This window comes from Mauremys reevesii, linkage group 2 (assembly GCF_016161935.1).
Source record: "Mauremys reevesii isolate NIE-2019 linkage group 2, ASM1616193v1, whole genome shotgun sequence".
Classification (NCBI taxonomy): Eukaryota; Metazoa; Chordata; order Testudines; family Geoemydidae; genus Mauremys; species Mauremys reevesii.
The window spans coordinates 225,529,739-225,556,066 of NC_052624.1; the positions used below are offsets into that span (position 1 = coordinate 225,529,739).

Sequence of the window (26,328 nt, forward strand, 5' to 3'; positions counted from 1 at the left end):
TTGAGGTGAACATCAAAGGTTCGTTCTGGTACATTTAAGAATTCAGAGAGACACTCTGGCATCCTTCACCTAGGAAGTAAAAAGACAGGGAGTTTGCTTCACAAAAAAGGGATCTCAATGGGGTGACCAGATGTCCTGATTTTATAGGGACGGTTCCGATATTTAGGGCTTTTTCTTATATAGGCTCCTATTACCCTCCCCCCACCCTCTGTCCCAATTTTTTCACACTTGCTATCTAGTCACCCTAGATCTCAGCCAGGCATGGATGAAAATGCTGGAGAGAACTTTGGGTGAGGTAGACTTCTTTAGACAGGAGGATAAACTTGTTAGTTATGTTTAGACTTTAGAATACATGTTATGTTGTTGTTGTCTAAGTAACAATTTGTTCTCATCACTCACACTTCTTTTTATTTGAATCTCCATTCTTTCCTCAATTTCCTTTTATTTTATAATTGAACTCAGTGCTGCTGTGCATAATACAAGAGCGGTGGTCAAAGGTGAACATGGTAAACCGTGATACACTGTTCCTTTTGGAATAGAGGATCTGACATTTCTGTGTATATCCAGGGATCAGGGACTGGATCTCACAGGGGGACATTTTGAAGGGATACTGGGAATGGGGTGCATCTGTTGTCAACCTCAGCTAACACAGACCAGACTCCCTTACACTGTGTCACAGGGTCGGAGCAGGCTCTCCCACTTTTGTGCCTGCACCCTGTGTTTAGGCTGGTATAATAAAGAGTTGCCTTTTGCTGGATCACCCAAGGGCTTTAAAGGGTTTTTTACCCCTGCCCTGCCACATACTGGAAGAAAGTGGTAACAAGGTAACTCACAGCCCTGGGTTCCCCTAGACGAATCACAACTCTCTCAGCTATTAATAGCTGATTTATTTAAAAAGAACTACCAGGGAGTATAGGCTAGTGGTTAAGGAAGGGGAACTAGGAGTCAGGTAAACTATGTAGAAGTTAAGTCAGCGTGAGTTGGTGGCAGAGGTAAAAAGACACTCTTTCTGTAAAATGTGTATTAGTAGCTGCCTCACAGTGATGTAGCAAGTTTAGTTGGGTAGTATTTACATGGTGCATTAAGCTTAATAAAAGTGTCAATAAAAAGAAATTATTATTGACTGAAGTGAATCTTTAGAAATGAAACTTAGTATATCTGTCTGTCTCCATAAATAAATGGAAATGATACCATTAAAGCATTCATTCCTTTTTGATGTACCATGGATGAAGAAGTTTTTATACTGCAGAATAAATATCTACATATTGAACTGTTGGCATCATATAATCAAATGGCAGTGCTCTGGATAATTCCACTGTGAGCTGTGGAATATGTTACTTCCAACAAAAAGGAATGATAATCAAAATTACTCAAGGTGGGATCAGCAATGTGTGATGCTGGGTTTATGGGAACCAGCATCATGAGCTCAAAACTGGGTGAAGTTCTCTGGCTTGTGTTACATAGGAGTTCAGATTAGCGGATTTAATGATCCCATCTGGCCTTAAAATCTCTTATCCAAGGAAACGCAAGATTTTCTTTTTCTTTTCTTTTTTTTTTAAATAGCCCTCTGGCATAGCAAAATGGGAAGAAATAAGTAGTAACTAGTCATTATACTTCAGCAAGAGACTGAATCTTTCTCACAGCTATTCCTTTGAGAGAATCCTCAATCCTAACCAAGCTACAACAAACCTTGGCAGCATTCTCATATACAGACATGGCAACATTTGATTTTTTTAAATGTAATTTTGACAGATGTTATTGATATGTTTATTTTAAAACTTTTTTTTCAATGTTTATCAATTTAAGTTTGAGGGTCATGATGGGGGGCAGGCAATTATTTAATGACAGGAGATGTGGAGATTCAAAAATTAAAGCTTTCTAACTGTTAAAACACAAATTGTCAACATCACATGTCAAAATCTTAAAAGTAAATATCCTCAAATCCAACTCTACCATGTTCTCAAGCAGCATTTTTCTTACTTTGCCTATCTGCAAATTTCAGTTATTATGGATGGAAATATTTTTTCATCAATTTGCATGTGTACAGTGAAATCAACGTTTACTGACATTTACCAATAAGAATTTAATGTGCCCCAGCCCCACTCATAGGCTTCTGCATCCTGCCCTTTTCACTGGTAGGAAACAGCAGCTGCCACAGGGGAAAAGGCCATTTGGTTAATTGGGGCAGTAAACCAAGCACAGATGGCAGTTTATATGCTTACACAGTTAAAGAAATTAATTTCTTAACCATGGCCACCAGCACTTGAGCTATGATCTGGGTGTGGAGAAATTGGACCATCAATATGATTCTTCGTTTACTGAGGAAACAAAAAGAGTATAGGAGTTAATAACAACATGCACAGGACCAGCACTTAAAAATGCACAGCAATCAATATGCACAGTATTTTCTGCAAACAGTCCTCAACTCCCAGCACTACAGAGAGAATATGCAAGTGGAATTAACTACTCCTGACAGGATGACAGACATTCAAACTATTCCCCACCCCTCTGTTTATATATAAAAATAAAAACACCTACCATCTTTGCTCTTTCTCTCCTCCAGCTATAATAAATGATCTTGCCCACCTTAATTTCCTGTCACCCCTACTTCTTAGATCTGTTGCAAAGCCCATCTGAACACAGCTTCATTGTAGCCTATACGGAGCTCTTTATCAGAACCACTGCTTGCATCCGAAGAAGTGGGTATTCACCCACGAAAGCTCATGCTGCAAAACGTCTGTTAGTCTATAAGGTGCCACAGGATTCTTTGCTGCTTCTACAGAACCAGACTAACATGGCTACCCCTCTGATACTTTATCAGAACTGTACATGGCAAAGCTAGACAAAGCTGACTGGGGATGGGGGGGTCTGGTCACACTATTGAAACAGGGAGACAATGCCCCTAAAGCCTGAATTTAACTCATGTCAAATTCAGTAGATGTAAGGAAGGAAATAGCAGAAGTCAAGATTTAGACAGGGTCATGTTCTTTAGGGGTATAATTCACAAGATTCTATTTCCATACTCCACTCTGTTTTTTGTCCTGTGTTTGTTCGGTTTGTTTTCTTTTATGCCTTTAGACTCGTAAGGGCTTCTGAGTAAGGTCCAGTAATATGCATGGTATTTTCCACTGCTGTGAAGTGCCATACATATAAGCGGTACTATGTAAATGAATTTTAAGGAGATAAATTCAATTGTTCATAGCTCAAGATATTTAAAAATATACACAAAATTTCATTGTGGCTATGGCAAGATTGTCATGAATGACAAGTTTTGAGAGGAGATCTTGAATCTCTCATTGGATAATTAACAATAGTCATGGAGTAAAAATAGCATAAAATCAAGGCTCCAACCCCAAATCTCTTTAAATTTAATATAAAGTTTGTTATTATGTTGTGTAAATGTGTTTCAGATGCACTTCATCACTCAGTTTTAGCATACAAATACACACCTTTGAGAATTAATCTTTTCCTTTTTTATTTAAAATTATTTTATTTAAAATTTTGAAATGGCTTAATCCTGGCCCTTTTCTTTGGTTAACTTTCCTGGTCACCTGTTCTGGCTGTTTGGCAGTAGGTGAAATTATAACCCCTGCCACTCTCAGTGGTCCAGTCCTTATATGTCCTTATATTAATTGCTGGACACACGTGCACATGCACTCCGCTCTCACACACACACATACACACTCTCGCACTCTTGCTCTCTCACACACACACATCCTGAGTACATTCCCTGCATTCTACATGTCTACATTTTTTTTTAATTACAAAATGGATTTTTCCTATTAAAAAATATATTTCACATTTGGTTTTAAAGTCAAAGCAACACACAGTGTGACAGCACTTGTCATGAATCAAAGAACATCAGGGTTGGAAGGGACCTCAGGAGATCGTCAGACAGATTTTTTCCCCAGATCCCTAAATGGCCCCCTTGTAGATTGAACTTATAACCCTGGGTTTAGTAGGCCCATGCTTAACCCACTGACCTATCCTTCCACACAGTCTGGTGTCCATGTGAGTCTAAATCTATTTCACAGAGGATTTTGGGGTGGGGGGGATTCAAGATCTTAAAGGCTTTACTACTCTCTTTGGAGCTCATTACAAAACGTTAATGGTAACATAAGTTGATTGGTAGGATGACACATGAAAGCTGGCCATTTCTCTGCTCTTTATGCAGACTTTGTTAGATCCCAGTAGTAAAGATTCAGAAAATATCTTATTTCTGCCAATATTAATCAAGAAAAAATCCAGACTAATGTAATATAATACAGTTTTGACTTCTTACTGCAACATGTTTCTCTTCAAGATTTCTCACTTTACTATTTCCATTTTGGAAGCTGCCTGTACAGAAAGACCATCAGGCTGTGACACCTTTTTTTTTAAAAAATGTTTGTCACAAAATATAAAAACAAATGTAACTTAAAAAAAAATCTGTCTTCCTCGCTTTTGTTTCCAGAGATTGGGAGCTCCTAGGAGCAAAGGCTTTTTTACAAACTGTATATTTGTACAGTGCCCAGAACTATTCCATTCTGGGGTCTCTAAGCACTACTGTAATATATGTAATAAATAGTCCTGAGTAGGAGAGTCCCATTCTGAGTATTGGTATCAGGGCTGATTCAAACAGGAGTATGCTCACTTTGAGCTAGGTTGTGTCTAACCTTGGGAACAGCTGAACAAAATCCCCCAAACTTTTACACTTCTGACCAGGGCCCAGGCACTGCCTCAGTCCTTGTGCTTGCAGCACAGAAGAACTGGTTTAATGCCAGTGGAGTCCTAGAAAACCTATTAGGGGAGCAGAGGAGCAAGGCTAAGGCCATAGCTCCATCTGCCTTCTGCACTGGCCAGGAAGCAGGGAAGAGAGCACATGTTGCACCTGGTTAAAAAGCATAGCAGACACCACTGCTGTGAGAATACCCACCAGTGCTTCTGGAGGAATTAAGCCTGCATCTTTGCTACTTCCCCACATCTTACTTGTGTGTGCAACACACACACACACACAGTGGTTAAAACTATACTCTGGCTTTTTGCTGTTAAGTGATGATGCCAAACAAAAGCAGGATCTTTCACCTTATGTTTGTTATCATACCAAAATGGAGACATGTGATGGGTTCCCCACAGGGTGCCACCTGGAACTGGGGTACTACTGAGCCCCCCCAACCAGCCTGGGCTCCCTTTTACACTGTACTGGTGTGACAAGCTGCCAAGCTCTCTCCAGGCTCTAGTCTGCGCTTTCACCAGCTCACGTACAGGTAGGGACACACCCAGTTGCAGTTATGTGCAGACGCTCTGACCAGCTACTGCATGGGAAAGCTCCAGCTAGGGCACCTCTCAGTTCCTAAGGCACGCACCCTCTCTGGAGTATAAACTCAAAATTATACCGTCTTACACTGCACAAGGAATTGTACAGTGTAAGCTCATGAAATTCACCCCATCCCTCAACATGGAGAGGAATATACAACAGCTTTCTGCTCCAAGTTATGAGTCCCACACACTGGTTTTAGATAACTCAAAAACAAGGTTATTAACTACAAAAGATAAATTTTAAGTGATTATAAGGTATAGCAAACAGATCAAGCAGATTACCTAGCAAATAAACAAAAATGCAATCTAAGCTTAATACACTACATAGATTGGATCTGAATATCAAATTCTCACCCTAAATAATGATATAAGCAGGCTGCAGATTCTTAAGGGGAAGCTGCACTTGCTTACAGCTTGGAATCCCTAGGTCTTCCATTCACCGGCTAAAAACCCCTTTAGCCTGGGTCTAGCATTTCCCCCAATTCAGTCTTTGTTCTTCAAGCATTTCCAGGAGTCTCCTTGGGTGTGGGAGAGTCAGTGAAGAGCCAAGATGATGTTACTCCCCTATCTTATCTAGCTTTTGCATATGGTGGGAACCTTTTGTTTCAAAGCTTGATTCCCACACCAGTCAGTGGAAAAATACTAACATCCCAAAATGGAGTCCAGCACCGGGTGACCTAGTCACATATCCCTGTGGCGTCACAGCAACCATAGGAGGCTGTCTGTAGCATCATCAGGAAGGCTCACTGAGTGGGAGATAAGCTTCTTCTAAGGCCTCTTGTTCTCTCTAATTGCCCTTCCCCAACCACTATCTAGACTGAGAGCATCTTGTCTAGTAAGCATTCTTCAGGTATAAACACATTTGAGATTTAGGGCAGGTCTACACTAAGGGCGGGGGTCGAACTAGGGTGCGCAAGTTCAGCTACGTGAATAGCGTAGCTGAACTCGAAGTACCCTAGTTTGAGCTACTTACCCGTCCAGACACCGTGGGATCGAAGTCCGTGGCTCCAAGGTCGACTCCGCCACCACCGTTTGCAGTGATGGAGTACCGGAGTCGACCGGAGCGCGCGGGGATTTCGAACTATCGCGTCCAGATTAGACGCGATAGTTCGAACTCCGAGAAGTCGAACTCACCGTGTCGACCCGGCAGGTAAGTGTAGACTAGCCCACAGATACATAGTCAATATTCCTAACTTCAGATACAAAAAATGATACATGCACACAAATAGGATAATCATATTCAACAAATCATAACCTTTTCAATGATAACGCACATGACCTATCTTGCAGAAAATGCATCATAACTATGTCATAATCACATCATAATAATATCATTATGAAGAATATGGGTGCAGTGTCACTAAATTATTGCTGAGCAACAGAGTTTGAATTTGAATAATTAAGTCATAACTAGATTATTTTTAATAGTGAGTAATGCCAAATCTGGGCCTACAATGGCTGCTGGTGTCCTTGAAAGACTTATGCTTCTTCATTAAACTCATCAAATATAGACACAGACAATCCAAGTCAGATGATTTTTGACTAATGGTTTTTAGAGCTGAAGGAAACCATTCTCCAAAGGACTGAACCTTGCCCTGTAAACTCCAGAAAACTCTCTTTAAGTTTAAGAGGATAGTGAATGAATATTTATTCACCTGGAAGGAAAAAGGGGGGAGTTTGTAGAGAGTAGCACGATAAGCAGAGATGGTAGTAGAACCGAGATATGGGAAGAGAGATCATTGTAGGAAATGGGATTTAGCATTAAAGAGGGAAACAGAGAAACAGCTCCCAGTAAGTGAAGATTCTGTTTGCCAAGTACACACTCCAAAGGGTCAGAGGTGCCATAGGAGGTAGATGGATGATGCCAACTGAGGTCCATTCATTTCATAAGGAGCAGTCAAGAAAACCCATCTCCAATGAGATTAGGAACTGAGAGGATTAGAAATGTACAAAAAAAGTTTGCCCAAAGAACAATAAAGCACAAGTTGGCATTTTCATAAAGTTCTTATTTGAGGGATCTTGAAAGTCTAACTTGATTATAGCGACTCTGCCTTTTGCTTAATTAAAATTGGCTAAACTCAGTTACTTGCAATTAGAATTTTGGAAACCTGCATGTAGTGATTAAACTGGGATAAACATATTAATCCTTGAGATTAATCCAGAAATGTAGCTGCTATCTAAAATATCAGGTATATAGTGACATATTTACGTTCATCCAATAGAATTGCAGTATGCAAAATATGTAGTGAAATAATCACATACTACATGTATGGACTAGAAGTTTTCAAATTGTTGGTGACAAAGCAGTGTGGGATTGATTTAAATTGAAGTGATTTAAATCACTGGTTGTCTGGCTATACTGAAAGAAAGACAGGATACCTTTGATATAGATTTAATCAGGCCGCAACTTTATTATTAGATGTCTGGAACTAACTGGTAGATAAAAGTGTACAGTGCAGGTAACCCCACGTTTATTCCATAGTTACCTCGGGGGCTTCCACCAACTCCCTGTCTTTTTCCATCCAGGTCCCCCCAGCCAATCCCTTGCTGGGACATTACCATCCACCCCCCTTCATAGTAGGGTTAAGGTAGGCTATAAGAACCTGCTGTACCCAACCACCACCCCATTCCGTTCCTTTAATGAACACCTTTGTAAGTCCAGTTCTAATCCATGTATCTGGTCATGGCATACCTTCCCTATGGAATACGTGCACTGGACATCTGCCACACGGAGGCACCTGCAATTAGCTTTGCTGCCTCTCTATGTAAAAGGGACCTTCACACACAAGCATGTCCACTTCTAAACTCTTCATCCCATCTGGTTCCCAGAAAATGAGTCAGTGTTGCCAGGCTGGCCCCTTGTCTCCTTTTCAGCATTTTTTTCCTCTTCTCTCTGCCCCCACCTCCGCCCCCAGCCATAAAGCACTGTTTCTTTCATTTGGCCAGCCAGACAAATCCTGCCTCCCGGCCCCTCCACAATAAAGGTGAGGTGTGATCATATTAATCGAGATTTAAATCAGAAAGCAGGAAACATGGATTTAAATAATCGGTTATAATTTTGTTTTGTATTTGTACTTTAGTTATTTTCCTAAATAAAGGCTGATTCTCATTGGTTGGCAGCCATTAAAACACGTTGATTTGCAACTAAATATAACCATTACATTAAATAGGATACTTTTTTTGGCTAATCAGGAGTATATAGTATATCTATATATATTTATTTAAGCAATTAGATAACATATATTTTTCAGTTTCTTAATTTTTACATTTTTATTATGTTAGAAAATGAATGATGCATTTCTTATTTAGTAGATGATTCATTTTTTTTACTCATGAGTTGTCAAGCAGCATTTGAATGGAAATTGGAATTCAATTAAAATACATAAACTCAGCATTTAAAATGGCTTGTATTAGGTAAATATAACTACCTTAAATGTGCTATATGTATGAGAAACAAAAGGTACATTTATCAAAACTTGTTTTGCATTTAAAACTAACTTATTATTAAACTAATGAAATATTATCTATATTGATTGAATTGAACTGATTGTTTCTGGCCACCATATACTTCAAGATTTTAGAACTAGTACATCTCATCCTCTCACTTCTAGTTGTTATTCATAGATTAGAAGAGGAAAACAAGCTTTATTGCTTTTTCAGATCCCAATTGGTTACTCAACTTTGAATGAACTGCTCATTGACCTCTGAACTAGTTGAATAAATTGAAATGAAGACAATATTTTCTCTGCACCTCCTGGCAAAATCTGGTGTTGCACTTTATCAAACTCTGGTTCCAGGTGCTTAAACGGGGACTTCCATCAGTTCAGTAGTTTGACTCTCATTAAAACCTTGACAGTAAACATGTATTGCTTGAATTTTATTATTTTGTATTTAATTTAAATTATTGTAATAGATTATAGTAGGTTCAGGCCTTAACATAAATTTGAAATTCTAACAGTCTAATTTTAGATAGATTTTTAAAAGAAAAATATATAATTTAATTTAAATTTTAAAAATCCAATTTAAATAAAAAATCCAATGTTTTAATTTTTAAAATAATCATCAATTTTTAGCCTATGTGAAGCAAAGCAATATTTTGATTAAGTGATTAACAAAGGACCTAGAACTGAGTATTCATAAACGAGTGTGCTATAAGCCAACAATACTTTAGTACAGGGGTCAGCAACGTCTGGCATGAGGCTCACCAGGGTAAGCACCCTGGCGGGCCGGGCCAGTTTGTTTACCTGCCACATCGGCAGGTTCAGCCAATCGCAGCTCCCACTGGCCGCAGTTTGCCATCCCACGCCAATGGGGGAGGCGGGAAGCACCGTGAGCTGAGGGATATGCTGGCCGCAGCTTCCTGCCGCCCCTATTGGCCTGGGACGGCAAACCGCGGCCAGACGGAGCCATCATCGGCTGAACCTGCCAACACGGCAGGTAAACAAACTGGCCTGGCCCACTGGGGTGCTTACCCTGGTGAGCCGCATGCCAGAGGTTGCCGACCCCTGCTTTAGTAGAACTATAAGTATGTATCTTACTTTAGAATCCAATCAAGATCATGGCCCTATTGTGCTAGGTGGTATTGAAACGCTTAGACAGACATGGTTCCTGCTCCAGAGAGTTAAGTCTAAAGACCTGGTCCAGTGTCCATTGGTGTCAATGGAAAGAATTGCATTAACTGCACAGGGTGATGAATTAGGCTCTATGAGTCTGATCCTAAGCCATCAGCAACACAGATAGAAATACTTTTAAAAATGTGGCACCTCCAATCTCACTACTTCAATAACCACCATAAAATGTTATTGAAATTTGCATTGGCTTTACTTTTGATATCAAGGAACACAGGTTTCATTCTGTCATTTGGTGCCAGGCAAATAGCCAACAGGGACTATTTCAGTTAAGATATTGAGAAATCAAGCAGTGCAAACCAATCAGCCCAATGCAAATTGGTGATTAACATGACAGCTAGATGGGCTTGCGTGATCATAACATTATTAATTAAACAGCAGTTGGGTTAATCAAGATAGAAAAAGTAATTTGTTGGAATAAATATTTTATTAGTGTGCCCATCAATAAAGAGAAAGGACATGTTTTCATTAATTCATTTGTAATAATATTCAGATTGTGTCTGGTATAATCTGTTTAAGGATCTGGGTCTAATGGCTGCATAATGGTATGTTTCCACCTTATCATTTCCTGTTTAATTGTACTGTAAATTTCAGTGACCTGATTGTAATTACTGGCATATAATTTATTAACTGAACTTTAGTGTCCACTGGTGACCAACTGAACATTATAGTAGAATGTGAAGAAGTTCTTTAGTTGTATGTGGCTTTCTTTTTAAACAATGTGTATTCTTTCATTCAATCAGTAGGAAGATGTTCATTAAAGGGTGGGAGGGGGTTATGATGTATGCCACCAGATTTTCCCTGTCCCTCCCAAATTATGCTTGTACTACATACTTTGGTAAGATATAAATAAAGAGATTGCTTACTCCCACTCATGATAAAGAATCACATTTAGTGCACTGTGCAGAAGTTGTATATTTTAAACATAGTCCCTAAACAACACAACATGTAATTGGGATTTCTATCAGGATGAGGGAGGCTTAAAAGCTAGAGCATAGATTTATACAAAAAGCACAGGTTGTCACAATTCAGGGCAACTGCACCTGTATTCCCCCTCTGTGTGAATGGCACGTACTTCAGGCTTCTGGCTCCCAGCGGTTCCCTCTCCCAGTGAAGACCTTCATTTCTCCCTACTGGCTGGGGATTTTAAAATTGTACAGCTCCTTGTCTTTCACTGTGATATCTCCAGCAAGTCAGGTCATCTAAAAAGGCTACTATCTGCACTTTGCTTCCTCTTCAAGGGCTATGACCCGTGGTTTTTTTCCCCCCACAGTTGTAAGTTACCACACAGTTCCTTCTAAATAAGCAAATTTGTTCTTAATTTTTAGTTTTATGTTTGAGGCCAACAGTTGAGCTGAGTCTGCACTCGGGAAAGTCTTTATCATTGGGAACTTGATCTCCAGCATTGCTGCATCATTACATAGTCAGTTTGGTTCTTTATCATATTGTCAGGTAACTTCCACAATTATAAATGTCTAGGATGTTGGGTGAAGATGGTGTTTGTAATGACTCAGGATTCCTGCCAAGACCTTTCCCACTTGGTTTATCCAGATCACCTCATCTAGTTCTGGAAGAACACTTCATCCAGTTCTCTAGGATCCAAAAACTCAGTTTGACTCCAACATGTTGGTGAGATTACTTTATTAAGAACATAGGAACAGCCATACTGGGTCAGACCAATGGCTTTAAAATTTGCTACAAAGTCTACTTTGGTTTAACTGGAAAATTAAACAGTTGCTTCTATTTTTACCAAGATAACTAACAACCTTTAAATTACCTCACTGTAGCCAAAATGCCCAGACCCAAATGCTCTAGTCATCATAAGAACATAAGAACGGCCATACTGGGTCAGCCCAAAGGTCCATCTTCCGAAAGGCCCAGTATCCTGTCTTCCGAAAGTGGCCAATGCAACGTGCCTCAGAGGGAGTGAACAGAACAGGTAATCAGCAAGTGATCCAACTCCTGTGGCCCATTCCCAGCTTCTGGCAAACAGAAGCTAGGGACACCATCCCTGCCCATCCTGGCTAATAGTCATTGATGGACCTATCCTCCATGGTCTGTTTTGGGACCAGCTCTGTTCAATATCTTCATCAACGACTTAGATATTGGCATAGAAAGTACACTTATTAAGTTTGCAGATGATACCAAACTGGGAGGGATTGCAACTGCTTTGGAGGATAGGGTCATAATTCAAAATGATTTGGACAAATTAGAGAAATAGTCTGAGGTAAGCAGGATGAAGTTTAACAAAGACAAATGCAAAATGCTCCACTTAGGAAGGAACAATCAGTTTCACACATACAGAATGGGAAGAGACTGTCTAGGAAGGAGTACGGCAGAAAGGGATCTAGAGGTTATAGTGGACCACAAGCTAAATATGAGTCAACAGTGTGATGCTGTTGCAGCAAACATCATTCTGGGATGCATTAACAGGTGTGTTGTGAGCAAGACACTAGAAGTCATTCTTCCGCTCTACTCTGCACTGATTATGCCTCAACTGTCCAGTTCTGGGCACCACATTTCAACAAAGTTGTGAAGAAATTGAAGAGGTTCCAGAGAAGAGCAACAAGAATGATTACAGGTCTAGAGAACATGACCTATGAAGGAAGACTGAAAGAATTGGGTTTGTTTAGTTTGGAAAAGAGAAGACTGAGAGGGAAATGATAGTAGTTTTGGTATCTAAAAGGGTGTCATAAGGAGGAGGGAGAAAACTTGCTCACCTTAGCCTCTAAGGATAGAACAAGAAGCAATGGGCTTAAACTGCAGCAAGGGAGGTTTAGGTTGGACATTAGGAAAAAGTTCCTAACTGTCAGGGTGGTTAAGCCCTGGAATAAATTGCCTAGGGAGGTTGTGGAATCTCCATCTCTGGAGATATTTAAGAGTAGGTTATATAAATGTCTATCCGGGATGGTCTAGACAGTATTTGGTCCTGCCATGAGGGCAGGGGACTGGACTCGATGACCTCTCAAAGTCCCTTCCAGTCCTATAATCTATGAGTCTATGAATTTATCTAGTTCTTTTTTGAACCCTGTTATAGCCTTGGCCTTCACAACATCCTCTGGCAAGGAGTTCCACAGGTTGACTGTGTGTTATGTGAAAAAATGCTTCCTTTTGTTTGTTTTAAACCTGCTGCCTAGTGACCCCTAGTTCCTGTATTATGAGAAGGAGTAAATAACACTTCCATATTTACTTTCTTCACATCAGTCATGATTTTGTAGACCTCTATCATATTCCCCCCGTTAGTCGTCACTTTTCCAAGCTGAAAAGTCCCAGTCTTATTAATCTCCTCATACGGCAGCCATTCCATACCCCTAATCATTTTTGTTGCCCTTTTCTGTTCCTTTTCCAATTCCAACATATCTTTTTTTTGATAGGGCAACCACATCTGCATGCACTATTCAAGATGTGGGCGTACCATGGATTTATATAGAGGCAATATAATATTTCTGTTTTATTATCTATTCCTTTCTTAATGATTCCCAACATCGTTGGCCTTTTTGACTGCTGCTGCACATTGAGTGGATGTTTTCAGAGAACTATCCACAATGACTCCAAGATCTTTCTTGAGTGGTGATAACTAATTTAGACCCTATCATTTTAGATATATATAGTGGGGATTATGTTTCCAGTGTGCATTACTTTGCATTTATCAACATTGAATTTCATCTGCCATTTTGTTGTCCAGTCACTCCATTTTGATAGATCCTTTTGTAGCTCTTCGATCTGCTTGGGACTTAACTATCTTGAGCAGTTTTGTATCATGTGCAAATTTTGCCACCTCACTGTTTACCCTTTTTTCCAGATCATTTATGAATATGTTGAATAAGACTGGGCCCAGTACAGATCCCTGGGGGACACCACTATTTCCCTTCTGAAAACTGGCAATTTATTCCTGCACTTTGTTTCCTATCTTTTAACCAGTTACCAATGCATGAAAGGACCTTCCATCTTATCCCATGACCGCTTACCTTGCTTAAGAGCCTTTGATGAGGGACCTTGTCAAAGGCTTTCTGAAAATCTAAGTACACTATACCCACTGGATCCTCCTTGTCCACGTGTTTGTTGACCCCCTCAAAGAATTCTAGTAGATTGGTGTGGCATGATTTCCCGTTACAAAAACCATGTTGACTTTTCCCCAACAAATTATGTTCATCTATGTGTCTGACAATTTTATTCTTTACTATAGTTTCTTACCAGCCTGTAATTTCCAGGATCACCTCTGGAACCCTTTTTTAAAAATTGGTGTCACATTAGCTATCCTCCAGTCATTTGTACAGAAGCTAATTTAAATGATCGGTTACATACCACAGTTACTAGTTCTGCAATTTCACATTTGAGGTCCTTCAGAACTCTTGGGTGAATATCATCTGGTCCTGGTGACTTATTACTGTTTAGTTTATTAATTTATTCCAAAACCTCCTCTAATGACACCTCAGGCTGGGACAGTTCCTTAGATTTGTCACCTAAAAAGAATGGCTCAGGTTTGGAAATCTCCTTCACATCCTCAGCCGTGAAGAATGATGAGTGCTCCTTTAGCATCTCGATCATCCAGTGGCCCTACTGGTTGTTTAGCAGGCTACCTGCTTCTGATGAACTTTAACAAAATGTTGCTATTACTTTTTGAGTCTTTGGCTACTTGGTCTTCAAATTCTTTTTTGGCCTTCCACATTATATTTTTACACTTCATTTGCTGGAGTTTATACTCCTGTCTATTTTCCTCACTGGGATTTAACTTCCACTTTTTAAAGGATGCCTTTTTGCCTCTCACTGCTTCTTTTACGTTGTTGTTTAGCCACCGTGGCACTTTTTTTGGTTCTCTTTCTATTTTTTTTAATTTGGGGTATACATTTAATTTGAGCCTCTGTTATGATGTCTTTAAAAAGTTTCCATGCAGCTTGCAGGGATTTCCCTTTTTGCACTGTACCTTTTAATTTCTGTTTCACTGACTTCCTTATTTTTGTGTATTTCCTCTTTCTGAAATTAAATGCTACAGTGTTGGGCTGATATGGTGTTTTCCCTGCCACAAGGATGTTAAAATTAATTACGTTATGGTCACTATAACCAAGTGCTCCAGCTATATTCACCTCTTGGACCAGATCCTGTGCTCCACTGACAACTAAATAAAGAATTGCCTCTCCTCTTGTGGGTTCCAGAACTAGCCACTCCAAGAAGCAGTCATTTAAGGTGTCAAGAAACTTTATTTCTCCATCCCATCCTGAGGTGACATGTACTCAGTTAGTATGGAGATATTTGAAATCCCCCATTATTATTGAGTTTTTTATTTGTATAGCCTCTCTAATCTCCCTGAGCATTTCATCCTGGTCAGGTGGTTGGTATTGGTAATATATCCATACTGCTATATTCTTATTATTAGAACATGGAATTACTATCCATAGGGATTGTATGGTACAGTTGGGTTCATTTAAGATTTTTACTTCATTTGATTCTACGTTTTCTTTCACATGTAGAGCCTCTCCACCACCAGCATGACCTGTTTTGTCCTTCCTATATATTTTGTACCCCAGTATTACTGTGTCCCATTGATTATCCTCATTCCACCAAGTTTCTGTGATGCCTATTATATCAATATCCCCATTTAATATGAGGTACGTTAGTTCACCCATCTTATTGTTTAGATGTCTAACATTTATATATAAGCACTTTAAAAACTTGTCACTTTTTAACTGTCTACCATTACATGATGTAATTGAATAGGACTCTTTTCATTTGACTGTTTCTTATCCCCAGATACTACCCATATTTTATCATTGTCCATCCTCTCCTCCTTACTAGGATATAGAGAATCTCCATTAATAGATCCTCCCCTAAGAAATGTCTCTGTCCAAACTATGTGCTCCTCCGTACCTGTTGGCTTTCCCCCAGCCCTTAGTTTAAAAACTGCTCTATGACCTTTTTAATTTTAAGTGTCAGCATTACATTAGGCATGTAACAGCCCTATGCCCTCACTGGACAGGTCCAGATGCAATTCCAAATCATATTGCAAACTACACCGTTTGCATACATTTTTCCTAGTTACTAACAACTATGTTTCAGGAATCTTATTGGTTTGGACATTGTATGATTATGTAAGAACCAATCACTTTGCAGCACATATAAGGATCAATCACTTATGTCCTCACCTTATGTACATTTCAAGCTTAACAGTTCAGGGTATTCCCACCTACATCAACTAGCCTGAAAACACCATCTTCAGCACACAGACTGTCATGAAATTGTTTAGTTTAGCCTTGCACTCAAATCAAGCTATATTCAATCTACTCATGCCCAGCAAGACCTACACCTACAATGACTCAATGATTATAGAAGCAGAATTCAACTAACCACCTTCCTCTCTCATTTTGTTAGCCCAGACCATTATTTCTCATGACTTCTTTATGAGAGTTTGCAGCTCCAACTTTTGCATTCAAGTCTCCAAATAGAAGGGTGATATCTTTATTTGGTGTTTCAGTAAGTGTTTCTTCAGGTCATTCATAGAACTCATCAATCATATAATTGTAAACTGCTGTTGTAGGGGCATATACCTGTATGATTGACATATTGATTGGCTTTGCCCGAAGGCCAATTTTAATGATTCTATCATTGGATTATATCCAGACACACACTCTGATGTCTCCTTGGATAAGATAAATGTAATCCCACTGTCTCTCCTGGGGGAAGTATAGTGCCTGATGATAGCACCAAGAACAAGAATGACCTGAGCCTTCATAAATGAATCATCAGAGTAGGAACATGAAATATGAGGCACATGTATGAAGGGAAGCTTGCCATTGTGACCAAAGAATTGGAGAGGTGTAAGATAGAACTTTGTGGAATCTCAGAGCTGTGTTGGAAGGATAGGGATCATTTCATGATAATGGATGGATACATAACATACTATTCTCTCTTATAACTAGGTCTCAAATCATCTAAAAATGTTTAGGTCAAAGCCTATGCCTTGAATTGCATCTGAAAAATATTGGCAGCCGTGCAGATCAAGGCACAAGAATAACATGTTTCCTATGAAAAGTTCTTTTAAGCAAATAACAAACGACCTTCTGCAGCAACTGAAATTTCCAAGTGGCATGATGTTACTGTTCTTATGCTTATAGCCAATGACAGTTTTTCTGAGTTTGCCAATGAACACTAGTCAGTCAGGACCTGTGGTCTTCAAGACTCACCCCCACATACATAGCACTGCTGTAATCCAATCACAGATGACAATGGCATGGATAACGAGTAGAAGAGTTTTCATTAGAACTGATTGTATAATACAAAAAAATGCTCTGTTATTTGTAGTGTCATATTATTCACTGTTCTTGACAACTAGACAACACAGCTTATTTATGTAAATGTCTGCAAATCACACAACAATTTTTTCCACAAATAATTATTCCACTGGAAGTGTGTACAGGAAATGCATGCTATTGAGCATCCTTTGGTCATTATTCTTGTATTCAAACAATTTTAGGGTGCAGAAATAAAACCAAATGACTTAGGTGACCACATCACACAACACAAATAATTAATAGCCAACAGTCAAAGGGAAGTTGATGAGCACACCCTATGCTGAAATTTGTATAGCACAACCAGAGGTTTCCAGACATGGAGGAAATTGTTGTGTAGATGCCGCTGCACACCCATTATCATCACCTGCACCTTCTGAATTCACCATCGCTAGTTAATTTCCCGAAGAACTTTAAATGTGTAGTTGTTTCTTTTTCTTGTAGAACAACTTATTATAAAAGGCAAAACAAAATAGATAGACTCTCCAGCAGTCTAGTGCCCTTCCACACCATGCAGAAACCATGGTTCATTACTGACTCACAGGAATGCAGTGTTTGAGATGTGGAGTTTGACTTAGACCTGGTGTGATATGGAGTTTAAGAAATATGGGAGGACCAGTGATTGTGGGCATGGTGAGTGAAAAATCTTGGAATCAATGGGTATGCTTCCATGATAGACTGCACTTCCCTGAGATCACATCTTGCCGTGCAGGGCTAGCAATACCATGATACTACTTTTAAGGTTCTTATGGCAATCTAAAGTTTTTCTGAGACTGACATAGAACACTACTTGCCCTGTGTGCAAGGGAAAAACAATTAAATAAAGGGTTGTGGGGAGGCTTTTAAGGCTAAAGTAATTATCCAGTAGCACAAAATACATAACTTTGATGACCCTCACCTATGACGGTAGCAAAGTGACTTAGTACACTGAAGTGCTTAATGCTTTTGTGCATTGACCTTCTGTTTTCTGAAGTTGAAGAGAACTTCTAAGTTTGGATCTGAGCTCAAAATGTGTATCACTGTATGTTTGCTTGGGGGAGGGTTGATGGGGGAAAATAGAGAGAGGACAGAGAAAGAGAGAGAGAGAGAGAACCTCAGGGCATTCCTGTGTCTTTTACATGGTGCAAACTGAGGAGACAGTGTTTATTAGCAGTGCTGTGGCTGTGTACAAAACTTGACTTCTTATATTGCTGCTTTTGCTAAGCAGGTGTCAGTATAATGTATACACTCTATACCCTTTATAAGGCAGTTTGAACGTGCCAATAATGGTTTTGTATCATGAACTCTTATATGATTGGGAACCAGCCATGTTTACTGTCTCTTGAACATAACATCATACCTGAGAGCTTTCCTATAGATAATAGCATATTTTAGGTATAAATACCCATCCTTAATATTGAAAAAAAAATTAATATAGCAAATTAGGTCACAAGTACCATACCCTGATTTTACCAGTCATGTAGTGTACAATGTGTGTTCTATCATTGGGCCAACTGGAGCGCTAGATATGAGAGATGATGGCAGAAAAACAAGCTGTTTTTCTGGATTAAATGTTTGAAGATTGTACTGAAATTGCTTTAATGAAAAAGCATCCACAAATAGTGCCTACAGTATTAATACTATAAATGAAATGCTAAGGGTCAGATTTAATGACCCATGTGAAGGCTTACAACAGGCTGCAGCAACAGCTCAAGGAGTTCCCTACAGGGTTGGTGAAGAGATAAAAGTAGACCCCGTGCCTCTCTTGTATGTATCATGAGCCCTGAAATCATAGAACTGGAAGGGACCTCAAGAGGTCATCTAGTCCAGTCCCCCACATGAGGCCTCTGGAGGCTTCAAGGAGGAGAAGAATGGTGATATAGAAACGACTGATGTTGTCTTTTCTATACAGGCAGGGGGAGTTCCTCACACAGTGTCTATCACTTAGCTTCAAGTGCCACATATAGATGATAGAACACATTTGACTGGGAACAATCATAAACAAAAGTGAAATTCTACTCCTCTTTGTCTTTGAGCAGGCTCCCTAGTATGGCTTGTAAAGATGCTGGCACAACCAAAGTGAAAGGCATGTTGGCATGGCTTTCATATTAAACAGGTTGAACACTTGGCTATATTATCTATATACTCAGTATATTTTCTGAGGGGAGGGATAGTTCAGTGGTTTGCGCATTGCCCTACTAAATCCAGGGTTGGGAGTTCAATCCTTGAGGGGGCCAGTTAGGGAGCTAGGGAAAAAATCTTTCTGGGGATTGGTCTTGCTTTGAGCAGGGGGTTGGACTAGATGACCTCCTGAGGTCCCTTCCAAACCTTGTATTCTATGATTCTGAGAATATAGATTTCTAGGGCAGTGAAGTTTAATGGGTAGGGTTTGTACAGTGTGTCTTTGTATGATCACATGCTGAAATCTGCTCTTAGATTAAGAAAATGAAAGAACAACTTTTTTGAAATACAATCTTGGCAGCTGTATTTACTGAGTATTTTTTATGCATTTTCTAACTAACAAATTATTTTCCTCTTATTTTCATGCAGTTGATTGGTTTTGTGTATGCCTGTTACGTGATCAGTGTTTTCATGGAAGAAGAGGACAGCTGTAAGTACTGATACACATCTACTCATCTCTGGAGCTACAGTGTTTGGGGTGAGACTTAGTCTTGCAATAGCCCAGTATAGAGACAAAGAACCAAATTTGCAAAATGTAGCCTTCATTTGCACACAGACAATTTTGTTTCTGCAAACACTCTCATGATAGAATAACTGTGTGCAAAACCCACCTAGATGGATTTTGTGAACTACCACAGCCACATTAAAGCCATATTGCTCAAAAATGTGAGCAAGAGTGTGTAAACCCAAGGTTTGGTATATGTAAATACAGCTTGGATTGAGGCCCCTTTGAAAATGTGTCCTGAAGATATTTAACCTTGGGTTTAAAAATGACCAGAGGGTCAACAGTGAAGTTAATGGTAGGGTACTGGACAAGTCACATTGGCAATGAACAATACACCTATCATTGCACTGCAGTGGACACACGCACAGTACTGTTACAGCCAATAGACACTTGAAATGCAGCTCTAACATTTTAAATTTGCCTTTAACAAGAAAAAAATAAAACTAAGTAGTTTGCAAAATTAGGAAGGAAGGAAGACCCTATAAAATAAGTATTGATCAAAAGCCAGTAAGAGAACTCTTCAAAAACCTGAATATGAACAAAAGAGTCAGTCTAGCTGATGTGTGTGACTCCCAGAGTTCCCAGGACTGTGAGTTAGCTTCTTACCCCCTGAGTCTAGTTGAAGCTGGGTGTCAGCACCCTAGCACCACCAGCGTTTCAGCCACTCAAACACTCTCCTCTGGGCTTATGCCAGCCCTTCTATTGCCTTGCAGGTTAACAATCAGTGCATCCCAATCCCTGAGTCCCTTTGAATTGTTCTCCTGTGATATTTAACCCCTGACTCACAGAAATTCCAGATCCTCTACACCAGGGATTGGCAACCTTTGGCAAGCGACCCGTCAGGGAAATCTGCTGGTGGGCCAGGACAGTTTGTTTACCTGCAGTATCTGCAGGTTTGGCCGATCACAGCTCCCACTGGCCATGGTTTGCTGTTCCAGGGAAATGGGGGCTGCGGGAAGCGGCAGCCAGCACATCCCTTGGCCCACACTGCTTCCTGCAGCCCCCATTAGCCTGGAACAGCAAATCGCGACCAGTGGGAGCTGCGATTGGCTGAACCTGTGGATGCTGCAGGTAAACAAAACCGTCCCGGCCTGCCAGCAGATTTCCTTGATGGGCCATATGCCAAAGGTTGTCGATCCCTGCTGTACTCCCAAAGGTGTGCAGGGCACCCCAGTTTCCCCTTAAACCAATGCTCCTGTAAACCACACAGGACTTGTGAGCACTTAGGATAAAGCAAAGGTAGGTTTATTTAAGAAAGAATAAAGATTTAACTAGAAACAAGAGAGTGGTGGAAACAGTGGTTATGATAGAAAATAAAATATAAAATGTGAACCTAGGTTTACAATTATCAATAGTTGCCTTTCTTATCTAACATAGTAGATTTTGTCCCAACGTTCAGTCTAAGACATAGTTGTCTGGTTTCTCAATAACCAAACCAAATAATCCAAACATTCATGAAAGCACCCCGCTCTGCCAGGGGTTTTCCTCTGTGAATGGATTGAGAGTGCCTTTCATAACACTCTTTTATAAGTCCATAAGGCATACTTTCAGTATAAATATATATTATTCCGTAAATGTTACCCAGAAAATACATCTCACAATCGTTATGAGTCTTGACAAATTACAAGCTTTCTGTAGATATCTTACATGTTGCTCTTTATGGATAAATATCCTATAATACATGTTTTATGTAGTGAGTTTATCAAGTCTTAGGTGAAAGCTGTTTGCAAAGAACAGGGGACCCTTTGCCAAGGAGTCTCTGAGTCACAGCATTTTAAGGATATTATAGGAATTAGCTAACAAACTTTTTGTAAACCACCCAACTATCTTCATTATTTTTAAAAGCCCTGGAGAACCACAATGATACTGGAAGAGTGAATAAAAAAAATGTGGTACCAGCCTTTAAAAAAAGAAAGGAAGAGTGGTCCTGGTACTTACTTTCTCATACACAAATACTTAGGGTAGGTCCATACTCACCGCGCGGGTCGACGCAGTGAGTTCGACTTCTCCGAGTTTGAACTATCGCGTCTAATCAAGACGCGATAGTTCGAACTCCCCGCGCGCTCCGGTTGACTCCGGAACTCCACCACCACAAACGGCGGTGGCGGAGTCGACCTTGGAGCTGCGGAGTCGACCCCACCGCGTCTGGACGGGTAAGTAAGTCCAACTAGGGTACTTCGAGTTCAGCTACGCTATTCGCGTAGCTGAACTTGCATACCCTAGTTCGACCCCCGCCCTTAGTGTAGACCAGGCCTTACATAGTCTAACTTCACCCTTTAGGAAAATAATATAATAAATGTCAAGAGAAAAATCACTAGACAGCTAGAGTGTAAGTAGTAAGCAAACAAACATGTTAGAAAGACTAAATCTTGACAAACTTGGTTGCTTTCTTCAAAGAACTTCATGAAATTCATCTGGATTTTAGGAATGCATGTGATAATATCTCACAAAATCGTATTGAAAATTGTAATTCAAATTGACTGATGGAAACGGCCATATTTTGCTTGAAAACTGTGTGGAGGACCATAAATGAATTGTTATTACATAGTATAAATAGTAATATATTTCACTGAAGGGAATTCTTTAGTGGGGTACAACATGCATGAGTCTAAGGCCAAGTCTACTTAACATCTTCTTTTAGGTCTGGAACAGAGAGGAAATAGCAATACTAAGTTGGGAAGAGATGCAAATATCAGAGAGACAGATATAATACAGAGAGGCCCAAGAAAAATTACAAATATGGACAGAGACTAACATAGTGAGTTAGAAAGATGAAAGCTGGGGGCAATAACCTGAAACACATGTTTTGAATGTTAAGGAGAACCCCAGATAGCACTAATTCTGAAAGACATTTAGGGATGGTAATGGCCAGCAAATTAGTAATGAGTGTGCAGTGCAGTGTGACCGCAAAAAAGCCATTGTGTTTTGAGGTGCATAAACAGAGTTCTTGTTTAATGGATCATTGGGGGATGGGAGTGGGGAGATAATAATTGTCCTTATATATATGTCTCTGGTAGGACTGCACCTGGAACATTACATTCAGATCTGGGTATTTCATTACCAGAAACATAGCAACAAATGTCATAGAATAGAAACATCAAATGATTAGGGCTGGTGGATGCACTGATTAGAAAGGAAGTGCCATCAGCTGTTTTATTGATAAGATGCTTCACGCACTCGGACCTTTGAAGACTGGCTCTTTACTTTTTGAGTAAGTAGTTTTCTGTTCTCATTGTTGCTCAATCCTAAATAATAGTGTACTTCATATGGCAAATGTTGTAGTGATGATGTACGTAAAGAAATGCATAGTTGTCTCTCACTAGAAAATAGAAAATACTATTGGAAAGTGTAATCACCTTCTAAAAATACTATACCATTTGTATTCAGCACCTGACAGCAGGTCTATAGTCAAGTCCATTAGCTTTGATCCTACTTCACAAAACTCATTGACATCAGCAAAATTAGAATTAACTCTGGACTGCTCTTGCAAGCTGCTGAGTATTCCATGGTGTGTTACATCAATTCCCTTTGACAAAATGGAAAGTTGAGGGTGTGTCAGTTTCAGGGTAACTGTGCCTGTATTCCCTCTTTGTGGTCCCTCAAGGGCACATGCTTAAAGGTTTCCAGCTACCTGCTGTCACCGCTCTTGTGGGTAGACCCACATCTCTCTCTCCCTCCTGACCAGGGTTTCTTAAGGCTGCACAGTTCCCTACCTATTCTGTGATATTCCCTGCAAGCCAGACTGCCTAAAAAGGCCAGCATTTGTGCTTTGCTTTCTCTCTTAAGGCTATGAACAGTGTAGTTGCCAATAATTGCAAGCCACCACACTGCTCTTTGTAAGCAAGGATATTTATTCTTAAAATGAAAGCATTACAGAGAAAACATCAAAACACTAAAAGAACTTGCATGTGTGCTAAAAAGCTTACCAGAGGTAACCCCGACGCTAACCTCAGGATCTTGCAGGTGTCAGTCCTTCAAAACCCACAACTGGGTTTTTCCTATGGCTATAGGTTCACAACTGTCTCATATTCAGAACCAGAACAAACTGGGAAGTTCAGCCATTTTTTTATACAGCTTGGACCTCTGATCACCAGTTTCCAGGAACAGGTAATCAGTAGACAATCACCCTCTTCTCAGGGTGTAAGTTCAAAAGCTGGATTGTTGCATAATCAGAGGTAGGAAATTTGCATTAACCTCACCCTAGGTATCCCCCATGAAATCCTCTTACTACTTATTGTGCCCAAAAATTCTAGTCTTGTCTGGCACATTTTCAGTATAGTCATTTGAACTCCCAGGTCTCACATCTGTCATATTCCCCACCCCCTCACAGCCAAAAGAGGTTACATGCAGTCCCAGCCCACAATAATACATAAACCATTCATTTAATATAATAGACCCCAAAGATATTTAATTTAATACGGTCTCCCAAGGATATAGCAGGATACTGCCATATCTATCATAGAGGCCACTCAGTACTTCACAGGCTCAGATCCTAACACATTTAATTAGGGTGCAAAATACAGCAAGTGATACAGAACACAAAAACAGCCTGGGTGCATGTTTTTTAGAAATGTATAGAGATCGGTCAGTTTTTACTTGTCTTCACTATATACCAAAGACAAACAATGTTTTGTTGTTGGATGCAAATGGCAATTTTACATATCCAGTGAAAGTTTATTTTAATTTAGCTCTCCATTGGTGTGCTTTGGCCTTTTCACTTGTTCAGTTATAAATTTTCCAAATTCTCTTGGTCATAGTCACCAGAACTGCATCATAAGTTTTCTTTCTCTGATGTACTTTTCAATACTAAGGGCTAAATTCTCACAGAGAATTTGGTCCTGTTTATTTGAAATAGGGTCAAGACACTTTCACAGTTACAAAGATCTTTGTTACAGCATTGCATGCTAGCAAAAACAAAGCAACCCCCCCCCCCAAAAAACACTGAGCGACACTATATTTAAGTCTAAGATAGATGCATATTAAGAAGGGAATTCAATAGACAAAATATTTTAGTCATCGAAAAGTTTGGACAATGTGTCAGTGTGGCTGAATTTGTGTTTATTCTTATTATTTTTTTGCCAAGTCTGTGGAAAAAGTCTTTCAGACATTTAAGAATAACAGAAACAAAATGAAAACATTTATATTTACTTATTAAAATGCATTTTAATGCTTCTCGTTCAAATGATTGACAAGATGAGCTGGTCCTGTTGTAGATAAGAATGAGATCTTTTCCACTGTTTTATAATATGTTTTTAAGATGATAATATCAAGAAACAAGACTTTAAAAATCATTTTTCAGTTTAAACCATCAAGGATCTTGCAGTTATGAGGGTGATATTTTTCTATTAGTATTTGAAAATCTCAGAATCTAGCAGAAGGCTAAAAGCTGCTGAGGGGTATCCAAAAAGCTTGATGTCCAGTTCAGATAAGCTCCCCAACATTTGGATACATATCCACACTTTTTTTATAAACCATTCAGATCTTCAAAACTGAGCTACAAATCTTGGAGAACAGGCGCTGTTGCATCATAGACGTGGATTTGACATGACACTTTGTTGCTTTTGCTCTTGGCTGGAACCAAGCTACTACTTTGAATTGAAAAAGAATTTTAAACATGAATTAAATGTGCTTTGTGACTTTTTAATTTAGAGCAAAGGTTTGGATTGGTTCCTATTTTTTGCTGAATCAGTTCCCCCATCACTAGTAATTCTACTGTTTAGGACACTGATTCTCTCATTTACTTCCTGTCAACATTTGTTTACTGTAGAAGTAGCCCCCAAGACTGAGCCTTCATTGGTACTTAGAATATCAGGTCTTTTTTCAGCAGCTCTCATTGGTTTGTGGAAATAATTTTACTTTAAGAAGTGTCACTGTTTTGCCAAAGATGTCTTTCAAATTTCAAAATCTTCCTATAATCATCTCTGATTAAACTCTAGCAGGAATATAGAGAATTTTAGAATTTCTTCTTCACCTTTGCCTTATCCTGTCAATTGGAGTCTATGGCACTTGTTCTTCATCTGCAAGGGTTCTTTTCAAGTGCATCTTCCAAGCTGATACCAGCCTTCTTCATATCCTCCTTCAATGTAGCAAACTGCCATTTTGGGGTCTTCCTTGTGGGCTCTGCCTCATAACTTCTAAGTCTTGTACTCTCTAGCTCACATATCTTATGTGACCCAACCATCTCAGTCAATACTCCCTGGGCTTTTCTATGATGGGGAGGCTACCTGCATCACGACTCACATCATTTCATTATGTAGCCCAGCTCTCATCTTGCCTAGTCTTCACCTGAGCAATCTCATTATGACAGCATGAAGTAGTTCTTCTCTCTTCCTCATTGGCTAGCATTACAACCCACACATCGTAGCTAGTCTAATCATAGAATCATACAACTGGAAGGAACCTCAAGAGGTCATCTAATCCAGTCCCCTGCACACAAGGCAGGACTGATTATCTA

General features: G+C 39.6%; 1 protein-coding gene across 2 annotated transcripts in view; it reads left to right on the forward strand.

Annotated features, from left to right (window-relative positions):
• Positions 1-26,328, forward strand: part of NKAIN3 (sodium/potassium transporting ATPase interacting 3) — a 508,687-nt gene that overhangs the window by 454,500 nt on the left and 27,859 nt on the right. For both annotated transcript variants that reach the window (XM_039521592.1, XM_039521590.1), the window contains exon 5: positions 19,739-19,799. In XM_039521592.1, the coding sequence (XP_039377526.1) occupies positions 19,739-19,799 (61 nt within the window). The remainder of the gene's footprint in view (positions 1-19,738; positions 19,800-26,328) is intronic.